Raw genomic sequence first — 17,521 nt, forward strand, 5'->3', positions numbered from 1 at the left:
AGCCTATCCCAGCTATCATCGGGCAGGAGGCGGGGTACACCCTGAACTGGTTGCCAGCCAATCGCAGGGCACATAGAAACAAACAGCCATTCGCACTCACATTCACACCTACGGCAATTTAGAGTTGTCAATTAACCTACCATGCATGTTTTCGGGATGTGGGAGGAAACCGGAGTGCCCGGAGAAAACCCATGCAGGCACGGGGAGAACATGCAAACTCCACACAGGCGGGACCGGGGATTGAACCCCGGTCCCCAGAACTATGAGGCAGATGTGCTAACCAGTCTTCTACCGTGCCGGCATGACTTGTCCCCCCTAAAAAAAAAAAGTTTAAAAGTCACATTTTGACCCTATTTTAGAACTACAGACGCCTCCAGACAGATTTCATGGAAGATGACCATGAGAGGGTGGTGTCAGTGACCTCTCTGTCTGTTCAGCTGTTCACCGTGCCAACAATGGTGAGTTCTCCTCGACACTTACATTGACTGTGCACTGGTGTCAAGCAAAGGTTAAGAAAAATATGTATATCCCTTTGTTAGTAATTGTCTTGTGTGCTCATCCAGATATTAAACTGTAAAGCAGACGCTCTAACCAATCGGGTCACCGTGCCGCCCATAGCAACATTATACTATTATAAATATAAATTATTATTATTATTATTTTTTTTTTTTTTAAAGGCAATTTGTGTCTTGTCTCCAGATAAGGACTTAAGCCAAAAAATTGGGTCTTTTTTTTTTTTGTCAGAGCACATATTGCTGATTTCAGAAATTGGTGCTTGCTTCATTGTTGTTGAACACATACAAATTATTTTTATCACATTTAAAAAAAATGTTTGTTAACACTTATCTGAGAAGCCGAAGAACAGACACAGCTGATCCAAATAGTGCCACATACCAAGTATATGGTCTGAAGTAGAAGCAGGAAGGAAAGCCTTTTCCGTTGCTCCAAGGCTCCCCACAAAGTTAAAAAGTGTAATTTACTTTTAGCCATTCAGCTAAATACAAATTGACAAGGACTGAAGCCAAGCTAATAATTATTCTGTGCCTGCTGAACACACTCATATCGATATCATTAACACAACATGAAGAGGGCCACTTTGGTCCATATAAACCACTGAAGTGGCTCATCCCAAGGTTGTCAGAAAATCAGCTCAATTATTTAGTCTGAAACAAACCACTACCATTGCAGGTAAACAATATTGTTTATAAAACCGTTCCAGCATTTATTCGATATCCTTGATATCCAGCTCAAGGTCCAGTATGCTTCTTATGCTCACTATTAAGACAAATTATAGCTCAGTGGAATGACTGTCTTACTAGTAAAAAAAAACATTTCCACTGCTTATCCCACTTTTTGTCTTGTAGTTTGCAATTTATCCTTACTAGTAAATTGCTTTGCTGCACTACTACCACAACTAGATCCAACTCGTAGGCATGTGTCACACCCGAGGAGCCTCCTGGATTCTACCAGTAGTACCAAAATACCCACAGTGGTAGTTTTGCCTCACCAGTAACATGCGTTGTCCTACTACTATGCCAAATTTGTCCTTCAAGTATGCAGAAATGTCACATGGTAGTTGAAGTCAGTATTGTTAAAACAAATGAGACGCTTTTATTGGTAACGAAAATTGCTGCAAAAAGACTAAATACTGTAAAAGGGAAATGTCAAATATGTCGTCACACTTCAGTTTCAAATCACGTGGCTGTTAAAAGAAGTCGATACGTCACGCAAGATTAAATATTGAGCTTTACCCAAGCTATCCAGGAAAGCCTCATCCTCTTTGTGCTGTTCCTTTCATGGTGACCGGGAGGTAGCAGCCCCAGCTGAAGACACATGCAGTCCATCACATGCATACATAGAAATACTTCTCTATCGGCAGCCTGAACTGGACTGTCCTCTATTATCTTGACTCCACCCTCCTGTTCTCCTATCAATGGTTATTTTTATTCATTTGTGCTGAAGAAGCGAGTATGGATCAGGTTCTCATCCCATCAGCATTTCCAAAGTGCCCGCAGCAGCAGATTGAGACGGAACACACAGAAATACGATCCCTTCTCGCACTATAGGCTCTGACTGATAGACTTTGGAATGACAAGACCTAGTTTCGTTACGTATTTGCAACATATTACAATGTTCCTTTGACCTCTGTGATGCTAATTTAAACTCTTGGTCCAGCATGCGAGAACGCAAAGATCATGTCAAAAGTGGTGCATGAATGTAATGCATCACTCGGAATCAAAAGCCATCACGATGCGTGTTGTCATGGAGATGTCCCACATGAGACTGCTCCGACAGGAAGACCTCAAAATTGAAGCGAGTACGTCTCATCGTCGCCAGCTACGATACGGAGTACGCTTGATGCAGACGGATGTGTGGAGGCTCACAAGTCAGATTCAACTAGAAGATAAAAAGGGATCTGAGGTCGGTGTATAAAATTGATGCAACATTTGGAGAAATATTTTGTAGATCAAGGCAAAGGCTAGCAAAAAAAAAAAAAGACAGTGATGACTCAAGAGTAATAATTTCTCTCAAGTGGATAAAAGGTTGGTGAGGAAGAAACTAAGGAATACAATAGTCTCCCATAACTTGACGGTGAGAGCGTGAGAACAGGTGCTCGGAATACTTTAAATAGTGTGTTTTAGTAAGTTCAGGAGTGGTTTAACAAGTTTAAATGTGTTTACAGTGTGTGGGGAGTAAAACTATACAACAAATGTATCCTCCGAGATACGCAGGTTTCACTATACATACATACATACATGCATATCTTCCGTTCCGCTTATCCTCACTAGGGTCGCGGGCATGCTGGAGCCTATCCCAGCAATCTTCGGGCGAGAGGCGGGGTACACCCTGACCTGGTCGCCAGCCAATCGCAGGGCACATATAAACAAACAACCATTCACGCACACATTTGGAATGTGGGAGGAAACCGGAGTGCCCGGAGAAAACCCACGCAGGCATGGGGAGAACATGCAAACTCCACACAGGCGGGGGCCAGGATTTGAACCCCGGTTCTCAGAACTGTGAGGCATATGTGGTAACCAGTTGTTCACCGTGCCACCAGTTTCACTATAATCATATGAATATACAAAATGATTCGTAAAATGGTTAATTCATGAATTGGTCAGTTATTTTCCGAATGTCGTTCGATATAGTTGAAGGACAATTCCTAATGGCACCAGTTGGACCCAGGAATGGATAATGTCACTTCATATTATTATTTACTGTGGGAAAAATCGTAACAAATCAGAGGTTGACCAGCATCCCAAAATTGATCATATTGGACGGCAGAGGTTCAACAATCAATAATCTAATTTTAGTTTTTAGTGTTAATCTTATTCATTCTACTTCTGTCTGAGACAAATCGAACCAAATTTACACGTGACCATCATAGACGTCAGCGTCAACCATTAATTTTCCCTTTAACAGCCATTTCTTATTCTGCTAGCGTGGAGTGTCAGCACAGACAGACTCAAAGAGCTCACAGAGAGATTAAACACACTCCCTCGGGTCTCAGCACCACAGAGAGAGCAACCAATACGATTAGCTGTTAAAGCGACAAGGACGTGATCTTTCACTGGCAAATACTGCCAGCTGTGCTCAAAAGGGTATCTGGAAAAAGCTGGAGGCACAACTGTCACCAGAGTAAACCCATGAGTGTTTTCCCCCCTGCTTCATTTGTTATCAATGTGTACAGTATGTAAGCAGAGATGATAAACGTTGCAACTGCAGCATAGAGTCAAGCTATGACTTGAAGTAAGACTCACAGGCTTTTTGATGGTGAGACTGGATGTGGTTGCCCTCAGCGCTCCGGTGACGCCATGGTAGTACTTGAAGCAGACCAGTGTCTCAGCTGTGGGCGGAACATGGCAAAGATGGAAAAAAAACAAATTTATTCAATTAACAAAACAAAAACAATCTTCTGAGGTCTACTGGAAGAGATGCAGCGTAAGAGCGCAAGAAGAAATGGCAACGACAATCCCCAACTATAAGATGTTGTTCCCACAGGGGAGAGAGAATATATTCCTGTGATTATTCTTTAATGCACTCTTTGTGTGTGTTGTGGTTTTTATGTGTTAAAGTAGCAGTTGTGCTAACAGTAACATCTATGCTAATTCCCATTAGCCCGTCTATAAAGACTTGCATTATATATTAGCATTAAGCTAGCAGGCTTTCGTTAAAACGAAATTATATGGTTTGGTTAAATATTTTGGTGTTTAAATCTACAATATTTAAGTCTCTTTCATTTTATGTCAGCTAGACAGTAAACTTCAACTGGGAGTGCACAATAACAGCTTTGGAGAACTGTACAACAAAGAGAGTGAGAACAAGTAGATTAAAGATTGTGAGTGTGTTTTAAAAAGTCTAACTGTACTGAATTTGAAGACTATTATTTATAAGGCACATTTTCTTCCCAACGTATACTTCACGATAAACGGCTACATCGAATACAAATAACTTACGCATAAATGTTTTTCAATTCAAATGCACTATGGTAAACAAACAAGATATACAGTATGGAAACTTGAACAAAATTAAATTACATAAACAAAGATTTTCTATTAGGATACTACATACATCAAAATAAATACATGCATTTTGTGCTGACAGTGCTGCTCTAACTCATGAATTCAAATTGGCAAAATTCAAGCTCTTAAAAGAGCTTTGAGTGTTGTAAAAATACATACATAGTGTATTTTACTTTCAAGTACATTCCAGAACAGTGGCAAAACCTCAAATATCTAAAATGGTAAATAAATAAAAAAATAAAATATTCCAGAGGCACGAGAAAGGAACTTACAGTCACTGAAGTGAGAGCTGCAGTCGATTTTCCAAACTATTTGTCCTTTGTGAGATCCGTTGATTCCTCGGTTCTTATAATCCAGAAAGTTCTCAGATAAAGGCTCATCTGAAAAGACAGCTATAACCACTAAGATCTGAATCATTATTTTAACTAACAAAATATTTTATTGTTACGCGTTGAAATGAATGACAGGAAGCTAAAAATTCACAACAACGCTGCAAAGGTTTTTACACATTGTAACTGTTAAGGTGAAAGTGTTCTGGTGGTTGGACGCAATTACATGAACATCATTTCAAAAGTGCATGAATGGCAATGCTGCAATAAGGACCTTGATTTGGACCTACTGTAAATAAGGTTAGATCCAGACTAAGGTGTGGACATTTCCAATAGGTAGCCTACCCTAAACACAACTTAACTATTGTTGCATCTCGCTTGCTAGCCATTCACTATACCATATACCTATCCCCTCTAACTTGGGCAAAAGGTGGACTACAACCTGAAAGGACTGCCAGTCATGATTTTGAACAGGACAGGAAGGAATTGATCCCATACCAGCTGCACAATTATCAGCATTGTGAATCATTATATTAGCGAGCGCCATGTCTTGTTCCATTATATTGTTTGGGGTCAGTTTCAGTTTTGGCAATCTTCTTGTACCCTCGGCCATATTTATGTAGAGCAACGATTCTTTTGATCAGGTCCTCAGAGTTATTTGTCATGAGATCCCATACTGAACTTCCAGTGACCAATATGACAGCATGTGAGAGCGAGAAAACCAAATTTAACATACCTGCAACCTTGTAACGCTAATGAGTGACATGACACTGGGGAGGGAAAATGGCTAATTGTGCCCAATTTGGAGATTTTCATAAGGTGTGTACTCGCTTTTGTTACCAGTGGTCAAGACATCAATGGTTGTGTGTTAAGTTATATATTAAGGAGACACTACATTTACTTTGTTATACAAGCTATACACTGACTACATTGTAGCAAAGTGTAATTTCTCCAGTATACTTCCATGAAAAGAACTAACAATTTCTTCCATGAAAAGAACTAACTCTTCTCATGGAAGAAATTGTTCTTCCACAAAAAATGTGCAAGAAATTGAATCATTAATTCTGTTGACAAGCAAGTGCTTCTGGCATTTTCCTACTTGAGCGCTGTGACATTTATTTTTTTATTTTTTAAATATAAAAATGCCAGGGCACGGTGGACGACTGGTTAGAGCGCCAGCTTCACAGTTCTGAGGTGCGGGGTTCAATCCCCGTCCCCGCCTGTGTGGAGTTTGCATGTTCTCCCCGTGCCTGCGTGGGTTTTCTCCGGGCACTCCGGTTTCCTCCCACATCCCAAAAACATGCATTAATTGGAGACTCTAAATTGCCCGTAGGTGTGACTGTGAGTGCGAATGGTTGTTTGTTTGTATGTGCCCTGCGATTGGCTGGCAACCAGTTCAGGGTGTACCCCGCCTCCTGCCCGATGACAGCTGGGATAGGCTCCAGCACGCCCGCGACCCTAGTGAGGAGAAGCGGCTCAGAAAATGGATGGATGGATGGATAAAAATGCCAGTAAACAATAAACGCCAAGAACCATAACATTCTCACATTCACTTACCGACGAGATACATTCCAATCCAGTCCCCAGCATCCACTTCCTCCTTGATGTCCCATGTGATCACAAGGTCCTCAGACTGGCCTATAGTGTAGTACGAAGAGCTTACGGTGAGGGTGGAGCGAGTGTCTGGGGAGACCAGATCGGTGTCACTGGTTGACCGTGACAACCCCAACATGAAGGCTTCCTGGTTCAGACCGCTGACAGCATATGTGTCTGGGCCATAGCTGTGACGATCCTTACAGCGCTGGCGGCCCTGGTTGCTGCGGGTCGGTGAAGCCATGGCCGCCAGGCCGAAAAGGCGATTCTGGTACAGGTTCTGGAATGCAATGGATAGCAAGCCTTCAGTTCCACAGATAACAAAGTACAAACAATTGAGAACATTTCTAACGCTGATTCCTGCTGTGTATTTCTCCTATAACAAGCTAATCAGGTTGGTCGGCTGACACTGTATATCTCATAATGCTTCGTTTTCAGTAACTTTTGGTAAAGACCATAATTAGGTAACAGTAAATCTTACATACTCACAAAAGTTAGGGATATTGGGCTTTTTCGGGTGAAAATTCAGGATGAACCTAAAATGCACTATAACCTTAATTTGACTTTTTATACTTTTTGCACAAATTGCTTTTCTCAAACGAGGAGCTAAACGGCAAAATTCACAACAGAAAATGTCCAGTCTCTCTGTTGCAATCGACTGATAACACGATGCTAAGCTCAGTGGCCACTTCCGTCTGAAAACTTCTGATCAATTGCGATCAAAATGTGAACGCCATGATAAAGATGACTGTTTCAAAAATGAAATTAAATGAATGAATGAAATGGTATATTCATGGGTCATCTATTGTGAATTTTGCCATTCTGCTCCTTGTTAGAGAACAGCAAGTTGCGCAAAAAGTACTGACACATTAAATAGTTGGTATACATCATTACAGAGCACCGAGAAATAAACACCCCTATTTGAATTTCTTTTATTAACTCACGCACATTTGAATGCCACAACATCTTGTTCCATCCATCCATCCATTTTCTGAGCCGCTTCTCCTCACAAGGGTCGCGGACGTGCTGGAGCCTATCCCAGCTGTCATCGGGCAGGAGGCGGGGTACACCCTGAACGGGTTGCCAGCCAATTGCAGGGCACATAGGAACAAACAACCATTCGCACTCACAGTCACGCCTACGGGCAATTTAGAGTCTCCAATTCATGCATGTTTTTGGGATGTGGGAGGAAACCGGAGTGCCCGGAGAAAACCCACGCAGGCACGGGGAGAACATGCAATCTCCACACAGGCGGGGCCGGGGATTAAACCCCACTCCTCAGAACTGTGAAGCTGACGCTCTAACCAGTCGTCCACCGTGCCGTCACATCTTGTTCCTTTATCTCAAATTCTACACTTTAGTCATATTACGAGCTTCAAAATTCAATTTATTAATTTTTTTATAACAATTTTGTTTAGAAACATACTGTATAATGAATGGACATTTTTTTTTTTTTTTTAATCTGAGTGTTCTTTGGACTGTGCATTTTATCTCTGCTCATGCTTTTTCTTGTGTCTGGTTTGTGCTGCTGATTTGTCTTTCACCTAGTTTAATTTGTTATGCTCTCATAACTGAGCATTGCAAGCTGTATAAGACATTTCCACCCCCCCATTAACTGTTGGTATGGTAGAGGGATCATAATGTTTGTAAAAGGAACAGCAAATTAAATGTTACGACTCTTGATGCATTGTTGCATATTCTCTGTAGTTTTATTAGAAATCTGTATAAAGTTAATTTAAATACATCAGATCTATCAATCCATCTATTAATTTTGTGAAATGGCCCTTATAATAGTTGTGTCTCTTTAACACAGACACTGTGAATACATTTAAGTTGTAATGAAGGAAGACCATTTTCCTTCCCAGGATCTCGGATCATGTAATGCTCTAGTTAGAAAGGAGCTTCAGGGCATGGCTCAGCCAGCCTTGACGGACGGCTCACTCTAAATGCTGAAGCACTTTGAGCATGCAGTTGGTGAAGAAGAGGCAGGTTGTTGGCACGCAAAGAAAAAAAAAAATCACGCTTTTGCTATTGTCACAACGCAACTGAGGAAAAAACACCATGAAAATGGATTCAGCCCACGGTTTTCTAACTAACACAATTAGTAGAGTATTTGGTGAATCCTGGCCGGATGGTGGTAAGCAGGGAAATGAAAAAAGAACTGGATGGTAGTGGGTAGTTGGTGGCAGGTGGTGTGTGGGGTAGGGTGGGTGTGTGGGTGTGGTGTTGGTGGTTTGGGCACTGACCTTGATACTACAGATCGGCATCAGCATAATGACCAGTCAACCCAAAGCAGACCAAAACCTGAGGGAGGTGTGAGGAGGAGAGGGACGCTCAGTTACAAACCACAGAACAGAAAAGCAGAGGCAGCGAATGCAGCAGGTGTAGATCTAATATAGAATTGTATGTGAAACTATGTGGGGGTGGGGGGGACCATGGGATCATCCTTTCATCCTTCTATCTTTTTCAGATAAAAATATGAATGATTCAGCCACAAAATGGTAAACAATCAAACAAACAAAGAAAACATACCCACACATACGATTCCAAAGGTATTGGAACAGTGGGGCTGATTTCTTTACTTTTGCTGTAGACTGGACACATTTGGATTTGACATTAAAATATGAATATGGGAGAAGGATCAACATCTCAGCATTTATTTCCAGGTATGTTCATCCATATTTTGATACCTAACTTAGAAGGCAGTAGCTTTTATTTGAACAAACACATTTTTCATCTGAACAAAAGTGTTGGAAAAGGTGACTGACAGGTGTGTTTTGTGGCTCAGGTGAGTGCTATTACATTGGGTATTCAAACAATAAATAGCAATGAATGCCTACGCTCGGTTTCAGATTTGGGTTTGGCCTCTGAAGACAATTATATTAGTTAGTGGAGTAACCAACATGAAATCCCGAGGTGGCTTAAAAGCAAGCGAATGTGAAGCTACGAAAAAAATTCAACTCAATCACAGCCATTGTAAAAACATTGGACAACTCGGCAAAAAGAGGTCAGTGTTGTTGGATAAGAAGGTCCTGGCTAACGATGTCTGTTGTAGTAGTGGTGTGGTGAAGTTGACATCATGCTCTTTCACACCAAACTCATCCTACCAAACCTATATGGACTTTGCTTTCTTCACTGAGGCAGAGTCAATCAAGAACATAAAAGGGCCACCACCCCCAGACTGTTCTCAAAAATTAGAAGCATAGAGTTGTGCAAAACGTCTTATGTATCCGTATGTTGAATAATTGAGATTCAGAGGTACCCTCCTATTGGTTAAATAATTGATTACGCATTGTGCCGCATGTATTTCTGGTGCACCTCATCTGTTGGGATCAGTTTCAGATCAAAAATTGGTTCTGATGTGTTTACTAAGATCATCAGTAAAGGAAAGAAGGCGAGTGTCCTAAACGAGTCACAACAAACCACAGAATACACAGACCACCATTAGGACAACCAGTCAATTGTATTTAAGCTCTGACAAACTGAAGACGATGAAATGCGTATATTTCATGATCATACTGGAACAAAGCTTTTTCACCACATGACGTGTGTAATATATTATTCTCTTCAAGTAATTTAGGCGCTTCTAGTTATCAGACTACAAGTATTTGTTTTTGAGCTTTAAAACAAACAAACAAACAAACAAACAAAAAAACATGGCCAGCCAACATGAAAAATAGTACAGTACGTTGATATTTTTTTTTATGTGTGTGTCACTGTCTGATTAAAAACAGGTATGTGCACTTTTGAAGACGATAAAATGACACTTTACACCGACACGCATTTGACATTTATCTTTATCAAAGTCACAAGCGTCCATCAAACCTAAGCCACAGACGGTACCGCCCACTTTGTTTGGAAGAAAATGGACTTTAACGTCAAGAGCCACTCGCCATTACTCTGATTTACGACTCCAACCGCCTACGACCTTGGATAATGACTGTAATTTTTTGAGCTGAGAATAGACAACACAGGTCTAATTGAATTGAACCAAGTCAGACTGATTCCGGGCAGGGCAAAATTTGGTGGCAGTGTAAGTCTATGAATAATGCTGATTTCATACAGATTAAATGCAATACTTTAATTACATTGTGGGTTTTGAGTTAGCAGCAATGTATTTTAGGTAAGGAAGGGGACAATCAAGTATAAGCGGCACGGTGGCCGACTGGTTAGAGCGTCAGCCTCACAGTTCTGAGGACGCGGGTTCAATCCCCGGCCCCGCCTGTGTGGAGTTTGCATGTTCTCCCCGTGCCTGCATGGGTTTTCTCCGGGCACTCCGGTTTCCTCCCACATCCCAAAAACATGCATGAATTGGAGACTCTAAATTGCCCGTAGGCATGACTGTGAGTGTGAATGGTTGTTTGTTCCTATGTGCCCTGCGATTGGCTGGCAACCAGTTCAGGGTGTACCCCGCCTCCTGCCCGATGACAGCTGGGATAGGCTCCAGCACGCCCGCGACCCTAGTGAGGAGAAGCGGCTCAGAAAATGGATGGATGGATGGACAATCAAGTATAGAACTTTTTTTTTTTTTTTTAAAAAAGGACAACACTTTTTGTTACCATGTTAAAATCTGCTCGAAATAAAGCTGTGAATAAATGTAAAGCCTCAATTTTATTATATTCCTTATTTTGAATATGGTTGAGACTAGAGACTGCTTGAAAGTAGTAATGTTTTTTTTTCTGTAGGCTGTAATATGTGATACCGTTGGATGTCATTGAGATGTCCTTGATTTGAACATCATCTTAAAGATGTCGAGCTGTTTCGTTACACATTCCATATTCATCTGCCTTAACTATATTCAATAAATTAGCTAATTGCAGCGATGTATGCAAATTGCAGTATGCAAACGTAATGACAAATAAAGGAATTCTTGATCCATTCACGTTCAAATCCCCACAGTCCTCATTAGTCTTTCGTATCACATTATAAAGGTGACACAGCTAGTTACACTAACATAGATGCAGCATTCTCCAGGGTAATATTCAGTTGTCCTTTCCGTGTTCTGAAATTCCCATGATGAACTAGTATAATTGCCTTCAAGATGACATAATTATTCATTGAGCACACATGCAGAGCAGGCAGTATAGGAGACAGGAAAGCCTGCAGGAAATGAAATAATCTCCTACTATAGCTCAATAATTATCTCCAAAGGTAGCCAGCCTTTCTTCAACTCATTGTTCATAACAAGGATGGGTAACTGAGGTTGTCAGCCAATCACTGCTGTCCACATGGACTCAAGATATTGTGAATGCTCCATTTCAAGTGGAAACTGATATGCGCTTTGAGCCCGTTTTGAGAGGGAGAGCACATAAACTGGCCATAACACATTTGACTACATATCAAATATGTAGTTCAGAAATTGTTAAAAGAAAAATGTTAAAACCGTATACCTTATCATGTTTGAATTTCCATACATAAAAATTCATGATTTGATTGACAGATAATATAATTTAAACAGAGCACCCTAGTGACTCTTCGGAACATCCACAGAATCTCAACTACTGCCTTCCACCTCTGAATGACAGTTCTGCACACTTGTATGACAACTTTGGCATACTAGTATGACTAGTGAGGCAAAACTACTAGACATTTTGGTCCTACCAGTAGAGTCTGGGAGGCTCCAGACTCCAGTCGTGTGACACATACACACGACTTGGGCATACTGGGGTTACTAGTGCAGCAGAGTACTTTACGAGTAAGGATTGATTGCATTCTAGTAGGCTAAAACTGGCACTATTGAAAAAACAGTTGTAAGACAACTGACCTACTATAGCAATGACTTGTCTTATGAGTGAGAACAAAGAGCATACTAGAGCATGGACCTTAAGCCGGACATCAAGGTAGAGGTGCAACGATTAATCGACAACTAATCGATTATCAAATTAATCGACAACTATTTTGATAATCGATTATTTGTTTATAGACCTTGTTTAATTTAATATTGTCCATATCCTTGCAATTTTAGCCTCTCAATAGTCAATATTCGGATATATGTAGTCCTCAGTGAAAGCAGACTGACTCTTTGTTTTTAATCAAAATAAGACATTTGCAAACATCTGCTTTTGTTTTGGAAACAATAATCAACATTTTTGGTGATTATCTGACATGTTAAGGACCAAACAAGTAAGTGAATCATAATAAAATGATGTTTGTGAATTTTCTGCACTGTCAAATAATAATAATTATTAATTAATAATTATCAAATGTCAATTAATAATTATTATATTTTATTTAATCTAATTTATCAATTAATTGAACAAATTATCCACAGATTAATCGATTATTAAAATAATCATTAGTTTCAGCCCTATCAAGGATATCGAATAAATACTCAAATGGCTTTCCATAGGGGTTAACTAGTAGGACAGGTAAGAATGTTAAAATATTACTTTAACATATGGCAGTACAGTTAATACATTCAAATTTGTTCATTATTATGATTAAGTTTTGATAACTGATTTATAAGGAAAAATACTTTGAAATTAGATCAACTGGAACTCGACCAGCATAGGGGGATGGACTCTGTTGACTGTGTCGGCTCCAGTTACTCCTTGGTGACCATGTAATGAAGGGCAGACTAATGGAGGAAGGTTAGCAATACTTCGTGGTAATGTGTCCCATTTGTTGTGCTCCTTGGTGCATAGCGGAAAAGTGTCCCTTTCTTATTTGAAAGCTGACTTTTGTTGACATATAAAAGCACATAGCCTGCAGTCCAAAATGAAACCTCAAGACATAGCTGGATACATTTATGAAATAACTGTGGTTGCATAAAAAGTGCAATCTGCCGTAGCATCTTTTCTCTCTGCCGTCAATGGTGTTATTCTTAGTATTCTCCTTCTTTTCACTTCTTACAAAAAGGCTGAAGCGCATATGACAAGTGGAGTCAACATTTAAAAGCTTAGTTTGACTATCGGGAATTAACAGTATAGATAATGACGTCTCTCTGACAAGTCGTTATTACATTTTAACTCATTCACTGCCAGCCTTCCCAGTTAACATGGATATTTGACTTGTAAAGCTGTCAATGGCAGTGAATGTGTAAATAGTTGGAATGTTCATTCAAAGTATCTGTAACATAATTGTGACTGGTGAAAACAACAGATAGCAATATCTAACTCTAGTTTGAGATTTCTACAATTTTGTAGAATTTTGACTAGTCAGATTCCAACTGTAGACATCTTAAAACAGGAGTTACAGATATCTACAATTCAGTTGCCGATAAACGCAATTCACCTGCAGAATTGTAGACAACTGTAATGACAAACCTCAAACATGAATGGCAAAAGTTACAGTTGTTCTAGGTGAAATGACGCTGCAGATTTCTGAAATAACAATTGTGGATATAGTTGCGGCTATCTGAAATGGTCTTTTTGACTAGGCAAAATTAAATTACGGATATGTGAAACACATATCCCAGTCTAGCTGTTAAATATTAAAAGGGCTTGGCATACATCTGGGTGAGGTCATTTTTCAACACTGCGAATCTATCACAGTTGGGGTTGCAAAGGGGTGGAAAACTTCCAGTAAATTTCCAGAAAGTTTCAGGTAAATTTTCCCCAGAATTTAAGTTGCGGAATTCAATTGTACTATGTATTGTGTCGAATTTCGAAACAAATTTCTTTGCAAACCACCAGCAGGGCTGCTACTACTGGCTAAGAAGACATCTCAAGGTAAAGTATGGAAATATAAAACAAAATGATAAGATTTTTTTTCAGATGAGTAAGCCCTCTGAATATTAATACATATATATAGGCAAGATTTTACGAAAAGGTACAGCGAGATAGGCCAAAAATATTTGTCGTTACAGTTTTTCATGGTTACAGTTTTAAAGTGTCATCACTGTCGCTTTCATGGCTTCTATTGAGACGGGCTTCATTGACAACGATGTAACACCTAATGCCAGCAAAAAAAATAACTAATAAAGTCTACAGAAACAGAAATAATGGGAGATTTTGACCCAAAATACACGATGAAAAATTTGATGGAAAACTGTTGTATGTTATTCAGTCCACACAGTTTTTAGGTTATGGTCCTGAAACTTTCCTGACCCCCCTCATTGATTGACAGTTTTTGAAAAACTTTTACAGATAACATGGAACAGATTTTGTCCTTTGAGTTGAAATTATTTAGAAATATTTATATTTTCACCCACCATTAAAATGTGGATAAAATAATACTTCTTTTATTAAGTGTAAACGAACACAAACTTTGGACATTCTGTCTTTAAAACACTTTCCTCCTGGCTCGCACTTATTGTTACGTTGAGTCAGTGGTGGTGGAAAATAAACACCGCAAAATCCTGTGATACTACAAATAATTTGTACGATTAAAAAAATAAATAAATTGCTATGCAGTGAACCCGCAAAAGGTGAACCACAATATTGCATGTGATGACTGTATAGCCTTTATTTTTAAATGGGTTTTTAATGCAGAAGCATTTTATGATTGCCTTGACAACTGCCCCGGATTACATCAATACCTTTGTTGAGGTTTTCAATGCAATAAAATATTTAAAAGAAAATAGTGACACACACTGAGATCCCCAACAGTGACACTTTCCTCTTATTGGTCATGGTTTTCATTATTATGACAACACAGATTTTTATTTTTTTTTAATGACTGGCAATATATTAGCAGTAACAGTCAATTGGACAGCAGGGTGAAAGTGTTATTTCGGCAAGACAGATGATCCTGTGCCTGACACAAAGTATGCAATTTTTTTTACACACAGACAAGAGTAATAGGCCTTTACAGGTCATGTGTTGCCCCAATATTTAAGAGGATTGTGAAAATGGGGAATCCCTAAACAAAGGAGGTGCGAACCCTCATTTGACAGTATCAAAAAAGAAAAGAAAAACAAAGTCAGTTTTTCAAATGTTGGCGGATTAAACTGTTCTTCAATTCTGGAATGACATATACACAATTTAAATTCAAAGACATGTCATAATTTGTGTGTCATAAAGCACAAACCGCGATTCTCTCTCTCTGGGCTCAAAACAACAGTGAACAAAAATGAAATTCCACTTACAAACGATATATTATTGTTCCTCTCGAAGTTTTTTGAATTTTATTCTACACGTCGTTTATGATACGGGTAGGAGAGGATGAAACGAGCGAGCGAGCGGGCGCTGCTGTGGGCCGCTGCTGATGTTACACGGATGCATCATCTAACGGTTACACCGCAACAATGGTGACGCTCCACCTACCTGGGATAAAATAACCCGACGGTGGATCATTCTCCAGACGCGAATGTGAAAACCGGAAAGGGTGCGCAACGGCTACTTTCCATCGATCTCCATTCCCAAACGAAGAACGAAATGACACAGATAGACGAGTGAAAGATGAAGGGCTGATGACAAACACGAGAGACTGGAGTCACATCCTTTCCTCTTTCTATGGACCAAAATGAAGCTTGACTCAACCAGGAATTCGCTTCCGGTTAAGGAAATACACTACAACTTCACGCTTGGAGTTATCGGCCCATTTTTTTTTTAAAAGGAAACTACTCTGGATAAATATAATTTGTGTGTCAAAATATCGTCAATACGTATTTAACGAGGTAAATTCAAATGTTTTCGAGTGATTGGACCTAGATTGACTATGCTTTTATTTTGAAAGTCCCCCTTTTGGCATCACCGTAGATAAATGTGCGTCACTTGATAAAATTAGGGATTTTAGTGCCTCACAGCCAATCAGGACACGCGTCACCCGAGGCTTCCTTCTCGTCATCGGCTCTCAATATCACCGCCACCTCCCATATACAAGACGACAATCATAATTATTGTTCAACACAATTACATTTTTATTGTATTTATTACAATTATTCAACACAATAATATGCTTGCAGTTTAAACAAAATCTTAGCTCTGTCATACTGTATCATTTGCACGATCCAATTCAATTTGATCGGCATTACTGCACCTTTGCACACTTGATTATTTGTGTATATAGTTGTATGTCCAAAGTCAATCTAAAGACCGAGCTTGTAGCCCAATTTAAAATAAATTATCCTCACTGAAAATAATTGAAATGCCATTTATCTGTTCCAACACCGCTTTTATTTTAGTTTTTGAAAATGAAAAAATGAAAACTAACACTATTGTAAAAAAAAAAAAAAAAAAAGAAACAAAAGAAACAGTGAAGTGAACCCTCCCATACTAACAGTTCAACATTTGAAAATTCTCCTAAGCACATTTTTTTCACCTAATCCCCGTTAATTCGCTGAAAAACTCTTTGCTGCAACTTTGAGACCATCTGGCGGCATCTTGGAGTCTCAGAGATACCTCAAAGTGAGCTGCGGAGTTTCATTTACACATAAGTAGTGCTTTGCATCCATCTCGTAGCATCTATAAGCAATACCAAACCTTTTTGGGGCATATCAATTACTTTCATTTTCTTTAATTGCAGCAGGGCTCAGCCCATGTCCCCTGTAAAACACAATAGAGTAATGTAAAGAAATAATGACTTTAATTTTTGTACATTGGGACAAGCCGAAAGTCACAAAAGTCACTGTGTTGTATGTGTGCCCTTAAGGGATGTGACCTAGTGAGTGAAGTCAGGGGATGAAGCCTGGTACACACACACACACACACACACAAATACACACACACACACACACACACACATATATTCAGAATCAATAAGCTCTAAAGTTCAACAGAATGTGCTACCTCAGTGTCACTTTGAATTATGTCAATCATGTGATTGGCTGCTGGTGTTGACAAGAGAAGCGAATGGTTCTCGCCCTGTGGGTTTTTTAAAAGTTCACATCCTAGTTGATCTACAAAAAGTCAACATTTCGTAGTCGAAAACAGGCTTAGGAGAAAGTGTGTAGTCCCTATGGCGTGATCTTTTACATGCGATGAGAAAAATGTCATTGCAACTCTGAGGTGGTAGAGGGCCTCATAATAAAAATTGCAGCCTCTTTGTTCATTTTCAAACTGTAAAAACATGTGTTTTTGAAAAGAAGAAGAAAATTTTTTACTTTTTTAGGAACGGTATCCCACTCATCATTAAGGTACAGTAGGTAATTGAGGTCAAAGATTGCAGATTGTATTGTAGCATGTTTTCATG

The 17,521-nt window shown here is 39.5% G+C and overlaps 1 protein-coding gene across 6 annotated transcripts in view; it reads right to left on the reverse strand.

Annotated features, from left to right (window-relative positions):
• The window catches only part of LOC133470349 (E3 ubiquitin-protein ligase HECW1), a 39,866-nt gene extending 24,027 nt beyond the window's left edge, over positions 1-15,839 (reverse strand). For 2 of the 6 annotated variants that reach the window (XM_061758637.1, XM_061758635.1), the window contains exons 1-4: positions 15,655-15,839; positions 6,413-6,728; positions 4,799-4,906; positions 3,765-3,850 (exon numbers count right to left, since the gene is read on the reverse strand). In XM_061758637.1, the coding sequence (XP_061614621.1) occupies positions 3,765-3,850; positions 4,799-4,906; positions 6,413-6,728; positions 15,655-15,684 (540 nt within the window). In that variant the 5' untranslated portion in view covers positions 15,685-15,839. Of the gene's footprint in view, positions 1-3,764; positions 3,851-4,798; positions 6,314-6,412; positions 6,729-8,694; positions 8,755-15,654 lie in introns of those variants that run through there. The other 4 variants (XM_061758639.1, XM_061758638.1, XM_061758636.1 and 1 more) reach the window with 4 other exon arrangements.
• Positions 15,840-17,521: the final 1,682 nt, after the last annotated feature.

Source organism: Phyllopteryx taeniolatus, chromosome 20, assembly GCF_024500385.1.
Source record: "Phyllopteryx taeniolatus isolate TA_2022b chromosome 20, UOR_Ptae_1.2, whole genome shotgun sequence".
Classification (NCBI taxonomy): Eukaryota; Metazoa; Chordata; class Actinopteri; order Syngnathiformes; family Syngnathidae; genus Phyllopteryx; species Phyllopteryx taeniolatus.